Raw genomic sequence first — 16,497 nt, forward strand, 5'->3', positions numbered from 1 at the left:
AACATGTGGAAGTTGCCAGGCCAGGGATTGAATCTGAGCCCCAGATGTGACCTATGCCACAACTGTGGCAACACTGAATCCTTTAACCCCCTGAACTGGGCCCGGGATTGAGCCCACACCTCTGTAGGGACCCAAGTTGCTGCAGTCGAATTCTTAACCCACAGTGCCACAGTGGGAACTCCCAATATGCAGGGCTTTTAACTAATTGAACTTACTAACGAAGAGAAATATCTTAAGAAGCCTTGTTTAAGGAAATCTCATTTTTCATTTGTGTATGATTTTCTGTTGTGTTCCAGATTTGAACTTTCTGTCTCCAGTCTCATTACCCAGAAGTCTCCTGGAGCTGCTGCAGTGCCCCCTCGGGCACTGTCACCGGTGTAGTGAGCCCATGTTTACGATCGTCTACCCCAAGCTCTTTCCCCTGAGAGAGACACCAATGGCAGGGCTGCACCAGGGGTAATCACACCTAAGTGGGCACCAGGGCTTACAGCGGGGCATGGGGGTGGGGTCATGGGGAGTGACGGAGGATGTGCATAGAAGTGTGGTTTAGTCAGCAGCCTTAAATGGGCATAGAGTGCTTCCTGCAACAGAGCTAAATGAAACGAATGCACATTTCAACATCACAAGAAAACTGGATTTCCCTTTATTACAGTTTTGGTCTTTTACAGAACAGTTTTATTGTATTTAGAGTAGCTCATTCTTTGTAGGATTGTTTTCCTGCTGTTCTTCTATTCACAATAGTCTTTAGGCAATAAGCAATGTAAGAACAAAATATTGGTTATGTAATGGGTCCAGCCCGGCCCTTCTATTTAATTCACATTGCTAACTGAAAGTGTGTGGCTGAACATTGTATGTGTGTGTATTTCTGTTTTGAATTGCTAACCCTTCCAAATGGCAATCTCTTGCCACTCTATTTCTTGGCACAGTGCCTTGAATTTGCTAAGAATGTTAGCTAAGTAAAAAACCCCACACTGGTAGTTTAAAAAAAGAATACCAGACAATTAAAAATAGGACATGAAGGGATGTTCCCTGGTGGTCTAGTGGTTAGTACTCAGGGCTTTCACTGCTGCGGCCTAGGTTCAATCCCTGGTCTGGGCACTGAGATTCCACATCAAGTCACTGCATTCCATGACCAAAAAAAAAGAAAAGAAAGAAAGAAAATAGGACATGAAATGAAAAATCCCCCATTAGCACAACCTCAGCTTATAGATTTTCTAAATTTAGGATCTTCTAAGTTTGCGTGTTTCAAAGTTTTAAAAAAAAAAAAAGGTACTATGATACCTCACTTATCCATCAAATGTGGTATTTTGGGCTAGTACATTTCCCAGATAACTTGTTACCCCTATTCAGGCCAAGAAGTGTTTCCTTTGTAATCATTTTTGTAGAATGAGAGCGAGCGTGGGCAGGGTGCTGAACCTCTCTGAGCCTCAAAATGGGGCTAGAACAGCCTGCTGGGCAGGGCCGTCTGAGGATGAAGGCAAACACCTGGCACATAATGGGTATTCTGCACATGGTAGTTACCTTTTCCATCTTTCTGCCCACTCCTTCCCAAAACTGCATTTATCTTTTTCTTACCCTGAATAATCCTCTTTTGCTATAAACTTCAGTTTCTGTTTCAACTTTCTATATTTTTAATGTTTCCTGCTTTACTTTGACTGCCTATAGAAGCCCTCCTCCAACCCTTTCTGATTTGCTACTTATGATCATAGGTGATCAAATCACCAAATTTAGCAAGTTTTGTTTAAATTAGAGTTGAAAGGACTGAGTCAGAGTTTCATTATGTTACTCCATGGATAAAATTAACAAATACGCATATATGTGAGAAGCCACAGAGAATAGCGGTCAGGTGCACAGGCCCTGATTCTGACTCCTCCCCTGGGAGACCTTAAGCAAATTACTTAACTTCTCTGAGCTTTATCTTTTCATCAATAAAAGAAGCGTAGTAATATCTATTTAAAAAGTCATTGTGAGGGTATCATTCATAAATGAGATCATTCATGTACAGAGCCCAGAATGGTGCCTGGTGTGTAATGAATATTAAGTAAATGTTAACCCTATCTATTTTTGTAGCTCAGACTTAAAAATTTATTTCATGTATGTGTCTTTAGCAAGTGATCTTCATATTAATAAGACAGATGATAAGAAAATCTTAACTAATTCATTAATCTATAGCAAAATCCTTCTTCATTGTTGCACACCTTCCTATAGAAGACATTTTCTTACTGAAAATATGAAAATGAAAACAATTCAGTATGGTAAGGATGCTGTCTTAGTAGCTGATAAATAAATACCTATTTGAAAAGGTAAACTTTTTTATCATGGTAATTGTGGAAATAAAGTAGATCCTTCAGATGAAGCCATGTTTGTGTAATCTTCATATGAAATTTGGGAAACTTGTTCAGTAAGTATTTGCATATTCCATTTACTGCTACTTGTTTCTCTGCTTCAACCTAAAAATTCAGTGTGACTATCTTATATTGTTTTAGAACATAAATATAATAGCATTAGTAAAATGAGTGTATCAAATACATGGGACTTAGGCAATGCCATTTTGTTGAGCAAAGCCAGAAGTGCCTGTTTATAGGAAAAATGAAATACCAAGATATAAACATGGCTTTCTGTGGCAATTTAATGCTAAGGTCTGAAATTGAGAATTGGTGGCTTTCATTTGGTCCACCAGGCTCTGCTCCTTTCCATGTTGCTATGGAGATTGTACTAAAAGCTTTGACTTTAGTTTCTACCATGGTCTTTAAAGTACTTTATTTTCTAACTGAAAACCAAATACTTGGATCTCAATAGCTTAATGCTGAAAATAAAATCAGTGCTTTTAATATCATAAACTCAAAAAGGTCTTAATAATATTATTTTTAAGTCTTCTAAGATATTCATTTTTACATGGCTTGTCATAAAAGTATACATTGTATCAGCCAATGTCTAAATTAATGTGGACATCTGGCATTATTTTAAAATAGCATATTGAATATTCTTCTGAAATACCAAGTCCCATACAAGTGTTAGTTCCAACTTAAATTTAATACAGTCAAGTAAAAAGAAATTACAGTGTTTTGCATAAACAGTAAATACCCAAATCTTCAAATATCTATAGCAGAAAATAATGGCTAGTATGTTCATGACTTTTGGTCATGATAGGCACGGCAAATTTTTGTCCCCCCAAATTACTCTTAATTTATTAAAATGGAGAATGTCAACTTAGAGGATGACTTTTTAGCATAACAACATGTGCCTGGCTTTTCCCGCATGTGTATGAGTCTCACAGGTTCTGTATTTCCCCATAGGAAATCAGGCTACCCAGCGTTTTTCAGGGGTATTTTATTAGTTTCCTAGGAATGCAATAAAACTGAGTAGCTGAAACAACAGGAATCTGTTGTCTCAGAGCTCTGGAGGCTGGACATCTGCAGCCAGGGTGTTTGCGGGGTTGGTTCCTTCTGAGGACTAGAGGAGAGGTCTAGTCCAGGCCCCATTCCTTGTCTTGCAGAAGCCATCATCCGCCCTCATCTCTTCGCATCATCTTACCTCTGTGTATGTCTATCTCAGTGTCCAAAGTTCCGTTTTTTGTAAGGACACCAGTGATACTGCACTAGGGCCCACCCTAATGACCTCATCCTAACTCACCTCTTTACACCAGCCATGATCCTGTTCCCAAATAAGGTTACTGCATTACTCTGCTAGGGCTGCCATAACAGAACACCATAGACTGGGTGGCTTAAACACAGATATTTAATTTCTCACAGGTCTAAAGACTGGATGTCTGAAATCAGGGTGCACACTGTCAGGTTATGCTGAGGGCTCTTCCTGGTTTGAAGATGGCTTCTTTCCTGCTACTTGTTTCTCTGCTTCAACCTAAAAATTCAGTGCAGAGAACCTTTGCTGTCTCTTCTCAAAAGGGCATTCATCCTATCATGAGGGCCCCATCCTCATGACCTCACCTAAACCTAGTATCTCCAAAAGGCCCCATCTACAAATACCGTCACATGGAGATTAGGACTTCAACGTGTGAATCGATGGCAGAACGGGGAGGACACAATTCAGTCTGTGGCAATCACATTCTGGGGTACTGGGGATTAGGACTTCAGTGTAGGAATTTGAAGTGGGTACAGTTCATCCCATAAAATCTGTCTTCTGACTCTGAAAATTCATGTCCTTCTCAGACAAAATAAATTCACCCCATCCCAGGAACCCCCAAATCCTAACCCATTCCAGCATCAACTAACTTTTAAGTTCAAAATCTCATCTTAAGTATCTAAATAAGGTATATATAAAACTTCTCTATCTGTGAACCTGTAAAACCAGACAAGTTATAAGATAGACATTTTTATCACAAAAAAGAAAACAAGAGATCATGAGTTTCAAATAAGTCCAAAACCTAGAAGGGCAAATCTCATTAGACTTTAATGCTTTAGAATGATGCTGTGGCTAAATGCTCTGTCCTTTAGGCCCACTGGGTGGCCCCACCCCTAACCCCAGGGTTATTCCCTTTACTTGATAGCCCTATTGCCTGTTTCCTGCCTGTAGCATCCCAGAAGTCTGACAGTGTTTCTTCACCCTATCCCATCTCTGTCCCCTTCAGTCCAAGCTGTCAGCCTTTCTGCTGAAATCTGTTTGACCAGTTCCACAAGAAACATGCCTGATGTCTTTACAAAGCATTGTCTGGCCACACTCTTGGTTTTCTCTCTAGAACATGCTTTCTCATCTTGTTAGAATGTAGATAGGCTGAGACTTTTCCAAATCTTCAAGTTCTGGTTCTTTTTTGCTGAACAGTTCCCTCAGTTTATCTCCCCACCTCTCACATTTTACTGTAAGCACCAAAGAGAAACCAGGTCATGCCTTCAATGCTTTGCTTAGTAGTAATCTCTTCAGCTAAAATCAGACAAACCTTGCTGTGCTTCACCTTATCGTACTTCACAGACATTGCACTTTTTATAAGTGAAAGTTTGTGACAACCCTGCGTCAAGGAAGTCTACTGGTGCCATTTCTCCAACAATGTTTGCTCAGTTCATGGCTCTGTGTCACACTTTGGTAATTCTCATAATACTTCAAACTTTTTCATTAGTTTGTTATGACGACCTGTGATCAGTGATCTTTGATGTTACCACTGAGGGCTCAGGTGATGCTTAGCATTTTTCAGCAATAAAGTATTTTTAAATTAAGGTATATACATTTTTTAGACATAATGCTGTTGTACACTTAATAGACTAAGATATAATATAACTATAACTTTTTTCTTTTTTATTTTATTTATTTATTTTTCCACTGTACAGAATGGGGATCAAGTTCCTCTTACATAAATACATTTTTTCCCCCACCCTTTGTTCTGTTGCAATACGAGTATCTAGACATAGTTCTCAATGCTACTCAGCAGGATCTCCTTGTAAATCTATTCTAAGTTGTATTCGATAACCCCAAGCTCCTGATCTCTCCCACTCCCTCTCTCCCCGGACAGCCGCAAGTCTATTCTCCAAGTCCATGATTTTCTTTTCTGTAGAAAGGTTCATTTGTGCTGGATATTAGATTCCAGTTATAAGTGATATCATATGGTATTTGTCTTTGTCTTTCTGACACATTTCACTCAGTATGAGAGTCTCTAGTTCGATCCATGTTGCTGCAAATGGCATTATGTCATTCTTTTTTTATGGCTGAGTAGTATTCCATTGTGTATATATACACCACATCTTCCGAATCCAATCATCTGTTGATGGACATTTGGGTTGTTTCCATGTCCTGGCTATTGTGAATAGGGCTGCAATGAACATGCAGGTGCATGTGACTCTTTTAAGTTGAGTTTTGTCCGGATAGATGCCCAAGAGTGGGATTGCAGGGTCATATGGAAGTTCTACGTATAAATTTCTAAGGTATCTCCAAACTATTCTCCATAGTGGCTGTACCAGTTTACATTCCCTTTTCTCCACATCCCCTCCAGCACTTGTTATTTGTGGACTTATTAATGATGGCCATTCTGACTCGTGTGAGGTGATAGCTCACAGTAGTTTTTGATTTGCATTTCTCTTATAATCAGTGATGTTGAGCATTTTTTCAGGTGTTTGCTGGCCATCTGCATATCTTCCTTGGAGGACAGTCTATTCAGGTCTTTTGCCCATTTTTCCATTGGGTGATTGGCTTTTTTGCTGTTGAGTTGTATAAGTTGTTTATATATTCTAGAGATTAAGCCCTTGTCCATTGCATCATTTGAAACTATTTTCTTCCATTCTGTAAGTTGTCTTTTTGGTTTCCTTTGCTGTGCAAAAGCTTGTCAGTTTTGATTAGGTCCCATTGGTTTATTTTTGCTCTTATTTCTGTTGCTTTGGGAGTCTGACCTGAGAAAATATTCATGAGGTTGATGTCAGAGAGTGTTTTGCCTATGTTCTCTTCTAGGAGTTTGATGGTGTCTTGTCTCATATTTGAGTCTTTCAGCCATTTTGAGTTTATTTTTGTGCATGGTGTGAGGGTGTGTTCTAATTTCATTGCTTTGCATGCAGCTGTCCAGGTTTCCCAGCAATACTTGCTGAATAGACTTTTTTTTTCCCATTTTATGTTCTTGCCTCCCTTGTCAAAGATTAATTGACCATAGGTGTCAGGGTTTATTTCCGGGTTCTCTATTCTGTTCCATTGGTCTGTCTGTCTGTTTTGATACCAGTACCACACTGTTTTAATGACTGTGGTTTGTAATATTTCTTAAAGTCTGGGAAAGTTATGTTTCCTGCTTGGTTTTTGTTCCTCAGGATTGCTTTGGCAATTCTGGGTCTTTTGTTGTTCCATATAAATGTTTGGATTGTTTGTTCTAGTTCTGTGAAAACTGTCATGGGTAATTTGATAGGGATTGCATTGAATCTGTAGATTGCTTTGGGTAGGATGGCCATTTTCACAATATTGATTTTCCCAATCCAGGAACATGGAATATCTTTCCATTTCTTTCCATCTTCTTTGATTTCTTTGATTAAAGTTTTATAGTTCTCAGCATATAGGTCCTTTACCTCTTTGGTCAGGTGTATTCCGAGGTATTTGATTTTTTGAGGTGCAATTTTAAAAGGTATCATATTTTTGTATTCCTTTTCTAATATTTCATCGCTGGTATGCAGAAATGCAACTGACTTCTGAATGTTAATCTTATATCCTGCTATTTTGCTGAATTTATTAATCAGTTCAGGTAGTTTTTGGGTTGAGTCCTTAGGGTTTTCTATGTATAGTATCATGTCATTTGCATACAGTGACAGTTTTATCTCGTCTCTTCCTATATGGATGCCTTTTATTTCTTTTGTTTGTCGAACTGCTGTGGCTAGGACTTCCAAAACTATGTTGAAGAGCAGTGGTGAGAGTGGGCATCCCTGTCTTGTTCCAGATTTGAGTGAGAAGTCTTTCAATTTTTCTCCATTGAGTATTGTATTTGCTGTGGGTTTATCATAAATGGCTTTGATTATGTTCAGGAATGTTCCCTCTATACCCACTTTGGCGAGGGTCTTGATCATGAATGGATGTTGGACTTTGTCAAATGCTTTTTCTGCGTCTATTGAGATGATCATATGATTTTTGACTTTTCTTTTGTTAATGTGGTTTATGATGTTGTGAACCTGGGATGAACCCTACCTGGTCATGGTGTATGATTTTTTTGATATGTTGTTGGATTCAGCTGGCTAAGATTTTGTTGAGAATTTTTCCGTCTATATTCATCAAAGATATTGGCCAATAGTTTTCTTTTTTGGTGTTATCTTTGTCTGGTTTTGGAATGAGGGTGATGGTGGCATCATAGAATTTCTTTGGGAATATTCCTTCTTCTTCAACCTTTTGAAGAAGTTTAAGGAGGATGGGCACCAGATCGTCTTTATATGTTTGATAGAATTCGCCTGTGAAGCTGTCTGGTCCTAGACTTTTATTTGTAGGGAGTTGTTTTTATGACATCTTCAATTTCATTTCTAGTGTTGGGTCTGTTCAGTTGGTGTGTTTCTACTTGATTCAGTTTTGGCAGGCTCTAAGATTCTAGAAAATTGTCCATTTCTTCCAGATTGTCAAACTTGTTGGCATAGAGTTGTTCATAGTATTCTCTTATGGTTTTTTTGTATTTCTGCAGTATCCTTTGTGATTTCTCCTTTTTCATTTATAATTTTGTTTATTTGAGTTCTTTCTCTCCTCTTCTTAGTGAGTCTAGCCAGGGGTTTGTCAATTTTGTTTACCTTTTCAAAGAACCAGCTCTTGGTTTTATTAATTTTCTCTAGTGTTTTTTGAATCTCTATTTTATTGATTTCTTCTTTGATCTTTAGAATTTCCTTCCTTCTGCTGACTTTAGGTCTTTTTTGTTCTTCTTTTTCTAATTCATTTAGGTGGAGGGTTAAGTTGTCAATTTGGGATCTTCTTTTTTGAGAAAGGTCCGTATTGCTATAAATTTCCCTCTGAGCACTGCTTTTGCAGCATCCCATAGATTTTGAGAGGTTGTGTCTTCATTATCACTTGTTTTAAGGTATTTTTAAATTTCCTTCTTGATTTCCTCATTGACCCATTAGTTTTTTAGTAGCATGTTGTTTAGTCTCCATGTAGTAGGTTTGTTCTCATTTTTTTTCCTGTGGTTGATTTCTAGTTTCATGGCATTGTTGTCAGAGAAGATACTTGAAATAATTTCTATGCTCCTAAATTTATTGAGGTTTGCTTTGTGTCCCAGTATGTGGTGGATTCTTTTTTTTTTTTTTTTTTTTTTGTCTTTTTGCCATTTCTTGGGCCGCTCCCGCGGCATATGGGAGGTTCCCAGGCTAGGGGTCTAATCGGAGCTGTAGCTGCCAGCCTATGCCAGAGCCACAGCAACACAGGATCCGAGCTGCGTCTGCGACCTGCACCACAGCTCACGGCAACACCGATTGTTAACCCACTGAGCAAGGGTAGGGATTGAACCCGCAACCTCATGGTTCTAGTCAGATTCGTTAACCACTGTGCCACAACGGGAACTCCCTGTGGTTGATTCTTGAGAATGTTCCATGTGCACTTGAGAAGAATGTGTATTCTGATTTATAACTATAACTTTTATATGCACTGGGAAACTGAAAAATTTGTGTGACTGCTTTATTGCCATATTTGCTTTTTTGCAGTGGTTTGAAACAGAATCAGAAGTATCTCCAAGGTGTGCCTATATCCAAGTTCATCACATACAAGTTCTATTTTCCATACAACAGATCATAATTCAGTCAAGTTCTCTGTGCTTTATAACAAAGATCATTTTTCTTTCATTTTCCAATAACACACTCCTCATTTTTTTCTGAGACCTCACAAGAAACGCCTTTAACATCCATATTTCCAGCAACATTCTGTTCATGACAGTATATGTGCTAAGATAAGAACCTTTTTCTATAAGTTCTCCTCTTTCCAGATATCCTTTAATATTTATATTTCTTTTTTTTTTTTTTTTTTTTTTTTTTTTTATTTGTAGGGCCACACCATGGCATACAGAGGTTTCCAGGCCAGGGATCTAATCAGAGCTGCAGCTGCTGGCCTACGCCACAACCACAGCAATGTCAGATCCAAGCTATGTCTGTGACCTACACCACAGCTTACAGCAATACTGGATCCTTAACCCACTAAGTGAGGCTAGGGATGGGACCTGCGTCCTCATGGATGCTAGTCAGATTTGTTTCTGCTGAGCCACGACAGGAACTCTATGTCTACCAATGGTCTTTTCAAAGCAGAATTCTTATGACCTCCACTAGTCAACTTCAAAGCCACTTCTAGATTTTTTTTTCTTTTGTCTTTTTAGATTTTTAAATATTTGTTACAGCAGCATCTCCTATAGGTAATTGAATCTCTATTAGTTAGAGGTCTCCAGAGAAACAGAACATGTGTCTATGTCTATATCTGTAAATTATAAATATAGATGGAGACATTGATTTTAAGGAATTGGCTCTCAGCTTTGGGAGCTGGCAAGTCCAAAAACCACAGGGCAGGCTGGCAGGCTATAAATTCAGAAAAGAGTTGATGTTACAATCTTGAGTCTGAATTTCACAGGGCAACATGTTGGAAACTCAGGAGGTTTTCTATGTTGCTGTCTTTCTTTGCTCTTACGGCGTCCAGCTGACTGGATGAGGCCATCCACTTATGGAGCATAATCTGCTTTACTCAGTCTACTAATTTGAATGTTAATTACATCTAAAAAATACCTTCTCAACATCTTGACTGGTGCTTGACCTAACAGCTGGGTACTATGGTCTAGCCAAGTTGACACATAAAATTAACCATCATAGACATTCAAAAGTTCTCACTTAAATTACCAGGACATTTTGAGACAGAAATTGCCAATGGCCCAGAATCCCAATGGTTGTTCCCAGATCATCAGGTTAAGTTTGGGCCTTAAAACACAGTAACAGTGTATGCTCAACTGTTAGTGTCTCTCTTTTTGTGCAGTGAGGCTCTATGCTGGAAAGAGAGCTCTTAGGACTTAGGGGTCAGGAGACGCAGTTGAAAGTTGAGCTGTACTGCTCTTAGTATTGTAAGATAGGTACCATTATTAGATTGAACCATATGAACCATTTGCCTCAGCACTTCCACATGGTTCAACCTAATATAATCCCCATGTTATGGATTAGGAGTGTGTAGAACTGAGGCGAAGGAAGATCAGAAATGGCCAAGGTCTCATCACAGAGCTGGGATTTGATCCATAGCAGACTGGCTCCAAATCTGTGTTTTAGACACTGTACTGTAACTAGCTACTGAATAAATCTGTAGAAGTTGTGAAGTGGTACTCATAAATATAAAATGAAGGTAAACTCTAATATTCTGAACAAGACACTTTTGAAATTCAGATCTGTGTACATACTAAGAAGTCCAGTAGGACGTAGATCTAACTCTTAACTATGGTTATCTTGGAAGCGAGGAATATAGGGTTATGGGGTAATCACGTGGGAACTTTGGTTTTCAATTCTATATACTGTGTATTTAAATATTTTCAATAAGGATGTAGTTTTACAAATACACAAATTTGAAAAAAATATTTCTAGAGAGATTTAAAAATCCTTTGCTTAAAAATTTATGCAGGTTAAAAGAAGATTCTTGTACAATATTTTTTGAAGTTTAGGTAAAAATGTTTTTAAACAGGTTACATAGTGATGCAATCTAATTTTTGTTAGTTATGGGTATATATACACATATACATAGTCTTTTATATTACATTATATATGTATATATATTCTCTCTCTCTCTCTTTCTTCCTCTCCATATATATATATATATAGTTTAAATATGTAGAAAAAGTCTTGAAGGCTCACCAAAGTAACTGGTTTTCTTTGAGAAGAGTTGAATTTTTACAAATTGGTGTTGCTTTAGAAATGAGTAATAATGTTTAATTATTAAAACGTTAGTAGACCTGTTATTTATTTATTTATTTATTTATTTATTTTGGAGGGGGAGACAAAATAAATCTATTCAATTCATACATTATCATCAAAGCAAAATTAGAAAATAGAATTCTGCAAAAGGAAAATAAATCAAGGTACTGCCACTGGAATTGACAACTGTTAATATTTTAAGTCAAAGTAGAATGCCTCTCAGTTGACTTCTTAACTGAGGATCCTAGATCTTGATTCTTTTGATTTCTTTTTGGGGGTAAGAACATTTAACACAAAATCTACCTTCTTAACAGATTTTTAAGTGCACAGTACAGTATTAACGGTAGGTGCTGTATTGTACAGCAGCTCTCTAGAACTCACTCATCTTGCATAACTGAAACTGTACCCATTGGATACAACTCTCATTTCTCCCTCCCTGCAATCTCTGGTAACTCACTATTCTACTTTCTGCTTATATGAGTTTGACTGTTTTAAAACATCTTATGTAGGTGGAATCATACTGTATTTGCGCTGTGACTGGCTTATTTCCCTTAGCATAATGTCTTCGGGTTCATCCATATTGTTACAAATGGCAAGAAATCCTTTTTTAAGGCTGAATAATATTCTGTTGTATGTACATGCCACATTTTCTTTATCCATTCATCAATGGATAGACATTTAGGTTGTTTACATATTTTGGATATTGTAAATAATGCTGCAGTGGACATTAGAGTTCAGATACTTCTTTGAGACCCCGATTTCACTTATTTGAATATATACTCAGAAGCAGGATTGCTAGGTCTAATAATTCTATTTTTAATTTTTTGAGGAGCTGCTATACTATTTTCCATAGTGGCTGTACCATTTTACATTCCCATCAACAGTATTTAAGGATTCCAATTTCTCTACATTCTTGCCAGCACTTGTTTTTTGTTTATCTTAAAAAGATAAAGAGTCGTCCTAACAAGTGTGAGGAAGTATCTCATTGTGGTTTTGATTTGCATTTCCCTGATGATTAGTGATGTTGAGAACTTTACATATACCTATTGGCCATCTGTATGTATTATTTGGAGAAATGTCTATTTAAGTCCTTTACCCATTTTTAAATCAGATTGTTCATTTTTTTGCTTTTGAGTTGTAGGAGTTCCTTAGATATCTTAGATATTAACCCATGATCACATACAGGGCTTGCCATTACTTTCTGCCATTTCAAAGTTGCATTTTCCTTTTGTTATTGCTTACTTTGCTGCTTAGAAGCTTTTGGGTTGATGTTGTCCCACTTGCCTATTTTTACTTTTATTGCTTGTGCTTTTGGTGCCATAGCCAAGAAACTATTGTCAAGACCAATGTCAGAAGCTTTTCCACTACATTTTCTTTTAGGAGTTATAGTTTCAGGTCTTATGTCTAGGTTTTTAATTAATTTTGAGTTGAATTTTTTGTGTATGGAATGGGGTAAAGGTTCAGTTTCATTCTTTTGCACATTAATATCCCTTTTGCCCATACTATTTATTAAAGAGACTGTCGTTTTCCCATTGTATATTCTTGGCTTCCTTGTGCAAGATAAGTTGACTGTGTATGTGTGGGTTTATTTCTGGGCTCACTGTTTTCTTCCATTGGTCTATATATCTGTCTTTATGCTATTACCATACTGTTTTTATTACTGTGATTTTGCAACATACACTTCCTGACATAAATCAGGAAGTGTAATGCCTCCAGCTTTGTTTTTCTTTCTCAAGATTTGTTTGGCCATTGAGGACCTTTTATAGGACCCCATGAATTTTAGGATTTTTTTCAATTTCCATTTTTTAGAAGTTATTTCCAAGTAGCTCAGGATAATGCATCCATTCATGTATTAAATTGTCCAGTCAGTCAGCAGGCATGCAGTGAGCTTATGCTTTGAGCAGGACACTGATAGTAGTGATGACACCGGGGCTTTAGTAGGCTGCTCTCAAGCTTAGATTTATAGAGCTGGTTCTTTCAGGAATTCTCCTTGGTTCTTTCCACCAGAGTGATTACATGAGAGGCCCAGATGCCTGGGTTACTGTTGTGCCTTGGGATAGAGACCCATTTGTTGGGAATGTATGTGCAGAACTGTCTTTGTCGTATGGCTCCCCTTTTATCTTAGAACAACTTAATACTCCTTTCTCCAAATTACTAGTAGTTTATTTTAAAATAATATCTTCTCGCCTAATTCTCATATGGTTAAATCAGTTATCACTTATCAAAATGTGTCATATTTCCTTACCCTTGCTTTTTGTGGGTATTAATTTTTTCTATGAAACCAGTTGACATCACTAATACTGACGTTATTTGCTTACTTGTGTTTGGGTTGTTGTTTTGTTTTGCTTTGTTTTTCTTTCCTTTCAGCAAAAGCCATTCATTGGCACCCTCTTTAAGGTGACTTATGAAATTTTGCAGAGGTTAAAATATTCTTCAATAAATTTAACTAAATTGTTCTTGATTGTTTCTTCCTCATTGTATGACACAACAGTTATGTACTGACCACCTGCTGTGTACCACATTCTGTGCTAGGTTCAGCTATGACTAAACCACCTGATACTTCTTTTCCCATACATATCTCACTCCTAAAGTTCTAGGGCACAGACCAATCTAGTAGAGAAGCAGGTATGTATTTAATCCCTTGTTCTGCATACAGCCTCTGCCCATGAGAGACAGTCGTTATTAGCATAAATGTAACAAGCAGATAAGTATGTTATTAGATGATTCTCCCATAATCATCTTACCTGTAAATTGTACGTAGGCTTGGGATGTTATCTGATCAATTCTGTCTAATATTTTTCCTCTGGCTTGAATTTCTGTATGAGTCAAGGATATGCTTTTTGTTTCCGATCAGGAAACAGGTTTGCAAAGAAAACACCACATTTCTTATGATTTTTGTGGGCTCCAATATGTGCAACAACATTGTGATTTTTTTCTTAAGAATAGTTGTATTTCTTAAAACTAAACTGAAATGCTCTTTTTTCTGCCTTGCCTGTAAATATGCTCTGAGATTCTAAAGTAACAAAAATCATGTCTGATGTTTTTTGTAGAATTTATCAGCATCTTTTTCCTAATGGTAGAGTTTATCGCTTAGCTAAAAGTTTCTCCCCTGAGACTATCATGTATCTGGTGCCACAGTTCTATATATTTTTTTAAAGGCGCTAACCAACACAAATGCATTGTTAAGGCAGTAGACCTGTAGGTGCACTTAGATCATTAATAAAACAAGTAGGTACAATATGCTATTAAATGAGTCTCCCAAAAGTAAATAAAAACCCAGAGTTGGGAATTCTTTGTAGCACAAATATGACACCTTCAGGTTACCCACTCCACCTTTGGAGCATCATAAGAATTTAATGATGATCCAGTGAGCATTATGCTTCAGAGAATAACAATCCCACACATGTATGGACTTGAATCATTTTGCTTAGAACCTTTATTTTTGATTGATTGTGGTATGAAGTGTAACATAATTATCTTCTTAAAAAACAAGAAGAATTAAGTTGTTAGCTGATCCCTTCTTGCCATTTAAGATCATTTTGTGCCCGAGTTTCATTCCAGTTGTTATTTATACAAATATATACATTCTAGTAGAGCAAATTATCTGAACTAGGGTTCTAACCAACTTTAGGTTTTTTTAAAAAAAATTAATGTTAAAAAAATTTAAGTCTAATAACTTAAATTCACATAACTTCCTAAGAAAATCTCAAAAGTGATGCTTGCCTTTTCATTTCTTACAAGCGTAATTTGCAAAGCAGAGGGTTTTAATTTTGATCAAATCAAATTTATCCATTTTAATTTTATAATTAGTATTTTTTGTTTCCTAAGAAATCTTTATCTACCTCTGGGGTCATGAAGATATACTTCTGTGTTCTTTTCCATTTCATTGATCTGTGTTCATCTCTCAGCCAATACCAAACTGTCTTGATTACTATAGTTATATATATAGTAGGCCTTGATATCAGGTGAAGTGATAATTTCTCTTTAATCTTCTCTTTCAAGATTGTTTTAACTGTTCTAATGCCTGTGCTTTTCCAAATGTTTTAGGATAAGCTTATCTTTGTTTCAAAAAAAAAAAAAGCTTCTGCTGGATTTTGTTAATAATTAATTAATTTGATTTGCATATCATCTATAGATCAATTTGGGAAAATTAACATATTTACTATTTTTAGTCTTCCAATGCATGGACACAGTATGTCTCCATTTATTTGGCTATTCTTTTATTTCTCTTATCAACATTTAATAATTTTCAGCATACAGCTCCTTAAATGTTTTAATATCCAAGTATTTCGCTTTCTTTGTGTGATTGTAAATGATATTTAAAATTTTCAATTTCCATGTATTTATTATTAGTATATAGAAATAGGATTAATTTTTCTATTTTGATCTTATATGTTTGCAACCTTGCTGAACTTGCTTAAGGATCTAGGAGTATTTTGTGTAGATTCCTTGACGTTTTCTATGTAGACATGTCATCTGAAAGTAGGAATAGTATTTATTTCTTCACTTCCAATCTGTATGTCTTTTATTTCTTTTTCTGGCTTTACTTCAGTGGTTAGAACTTCCCATATGTACTGTGAAAATGGACGTCACTATAAAATAGATGTAAGCAGTGGGTTTTATCAAATATTTATCAAGTTGAGAAAGATCCCCTCTATTCCTGGGAAAGATTCCCCTCTATTGCTGAGAGTTTTTATCATGATAGATGTTGTATTTTGTCAGATACTTTTTGAGTCCATGGATGTCATACTAATTTTGAGCCAGCCTTACATACCCAAAATAACTCCCACTTAATGTAGTATATAGTTCTTTTTATACATTTCTATATTTAATTTTTAATACTCTGTTGAGGATGTTTGTATCTCTGTTTGTGAGAGATACTGATCTGTAGTTTTCTGGTTTTGTGCTGTGTCTGACTTTAGAATCAGTAATACTAGCCACATAAAATAACTGGGAAATATTCTTTTTTGCTTTTTTGAAAGAGATAGTATATAAATTCCTCTGGGTTCTTCTTTAAGTGTTTGATAGAATTATCCAGTGAAACCATCTGGACCTGGAAATTTCACTTTTTAAATTACAGATTTAATTCTTTAATAGATATGGGACTATTCAGGTTGGCTGTCTTATCTAGATTGAGTTTTGGTAGTTTGTAGTTTTCAAAATTCATCTGTTCTCAATTTGCGAA

At 36.5% G+C, this 16,497-nt stretch overlaps 1 protein-coding gene across 4 annotated transcripts in view; it reads left to right on the forward strand.

The window, feature by feature from the left end:
* The window catches only part of LRRC28 (leucine rich repeat containing 28), a 196,309-nt gene that overhangs the window by 167,860 nt on the left and 11,952 nt on the right, over positions 1–16,497 (forward strand). For all 4 annotated transcript variants that reach the window (XM_001925096.7, XM_013993225.2, XM_021098403.1 and 1 more), the window contains one exon: positions 297–456. In XM_001925096.7, the coding sequence (XP_001925131.4) occupies positions 297–456 (160 nt within the window). The remainder of the gene's footprint in view (positions 1–296; positions 457–16,497) is intronic.

Source organism: Sus scrofa, chromosome 1, assembly GCF_000003025.6.
Source record: "Sus scrofa isolate TJ Tabasco breed Duroc chromosome 1, Sscrofa11.1, whole genome shotgun sequence".
NCBI classification, from domain to species: Eukaryota; Metazoa; Chordata; class Mammalia; order Artiodactyla; family Suidae; genus Sus; species Sus scrofa.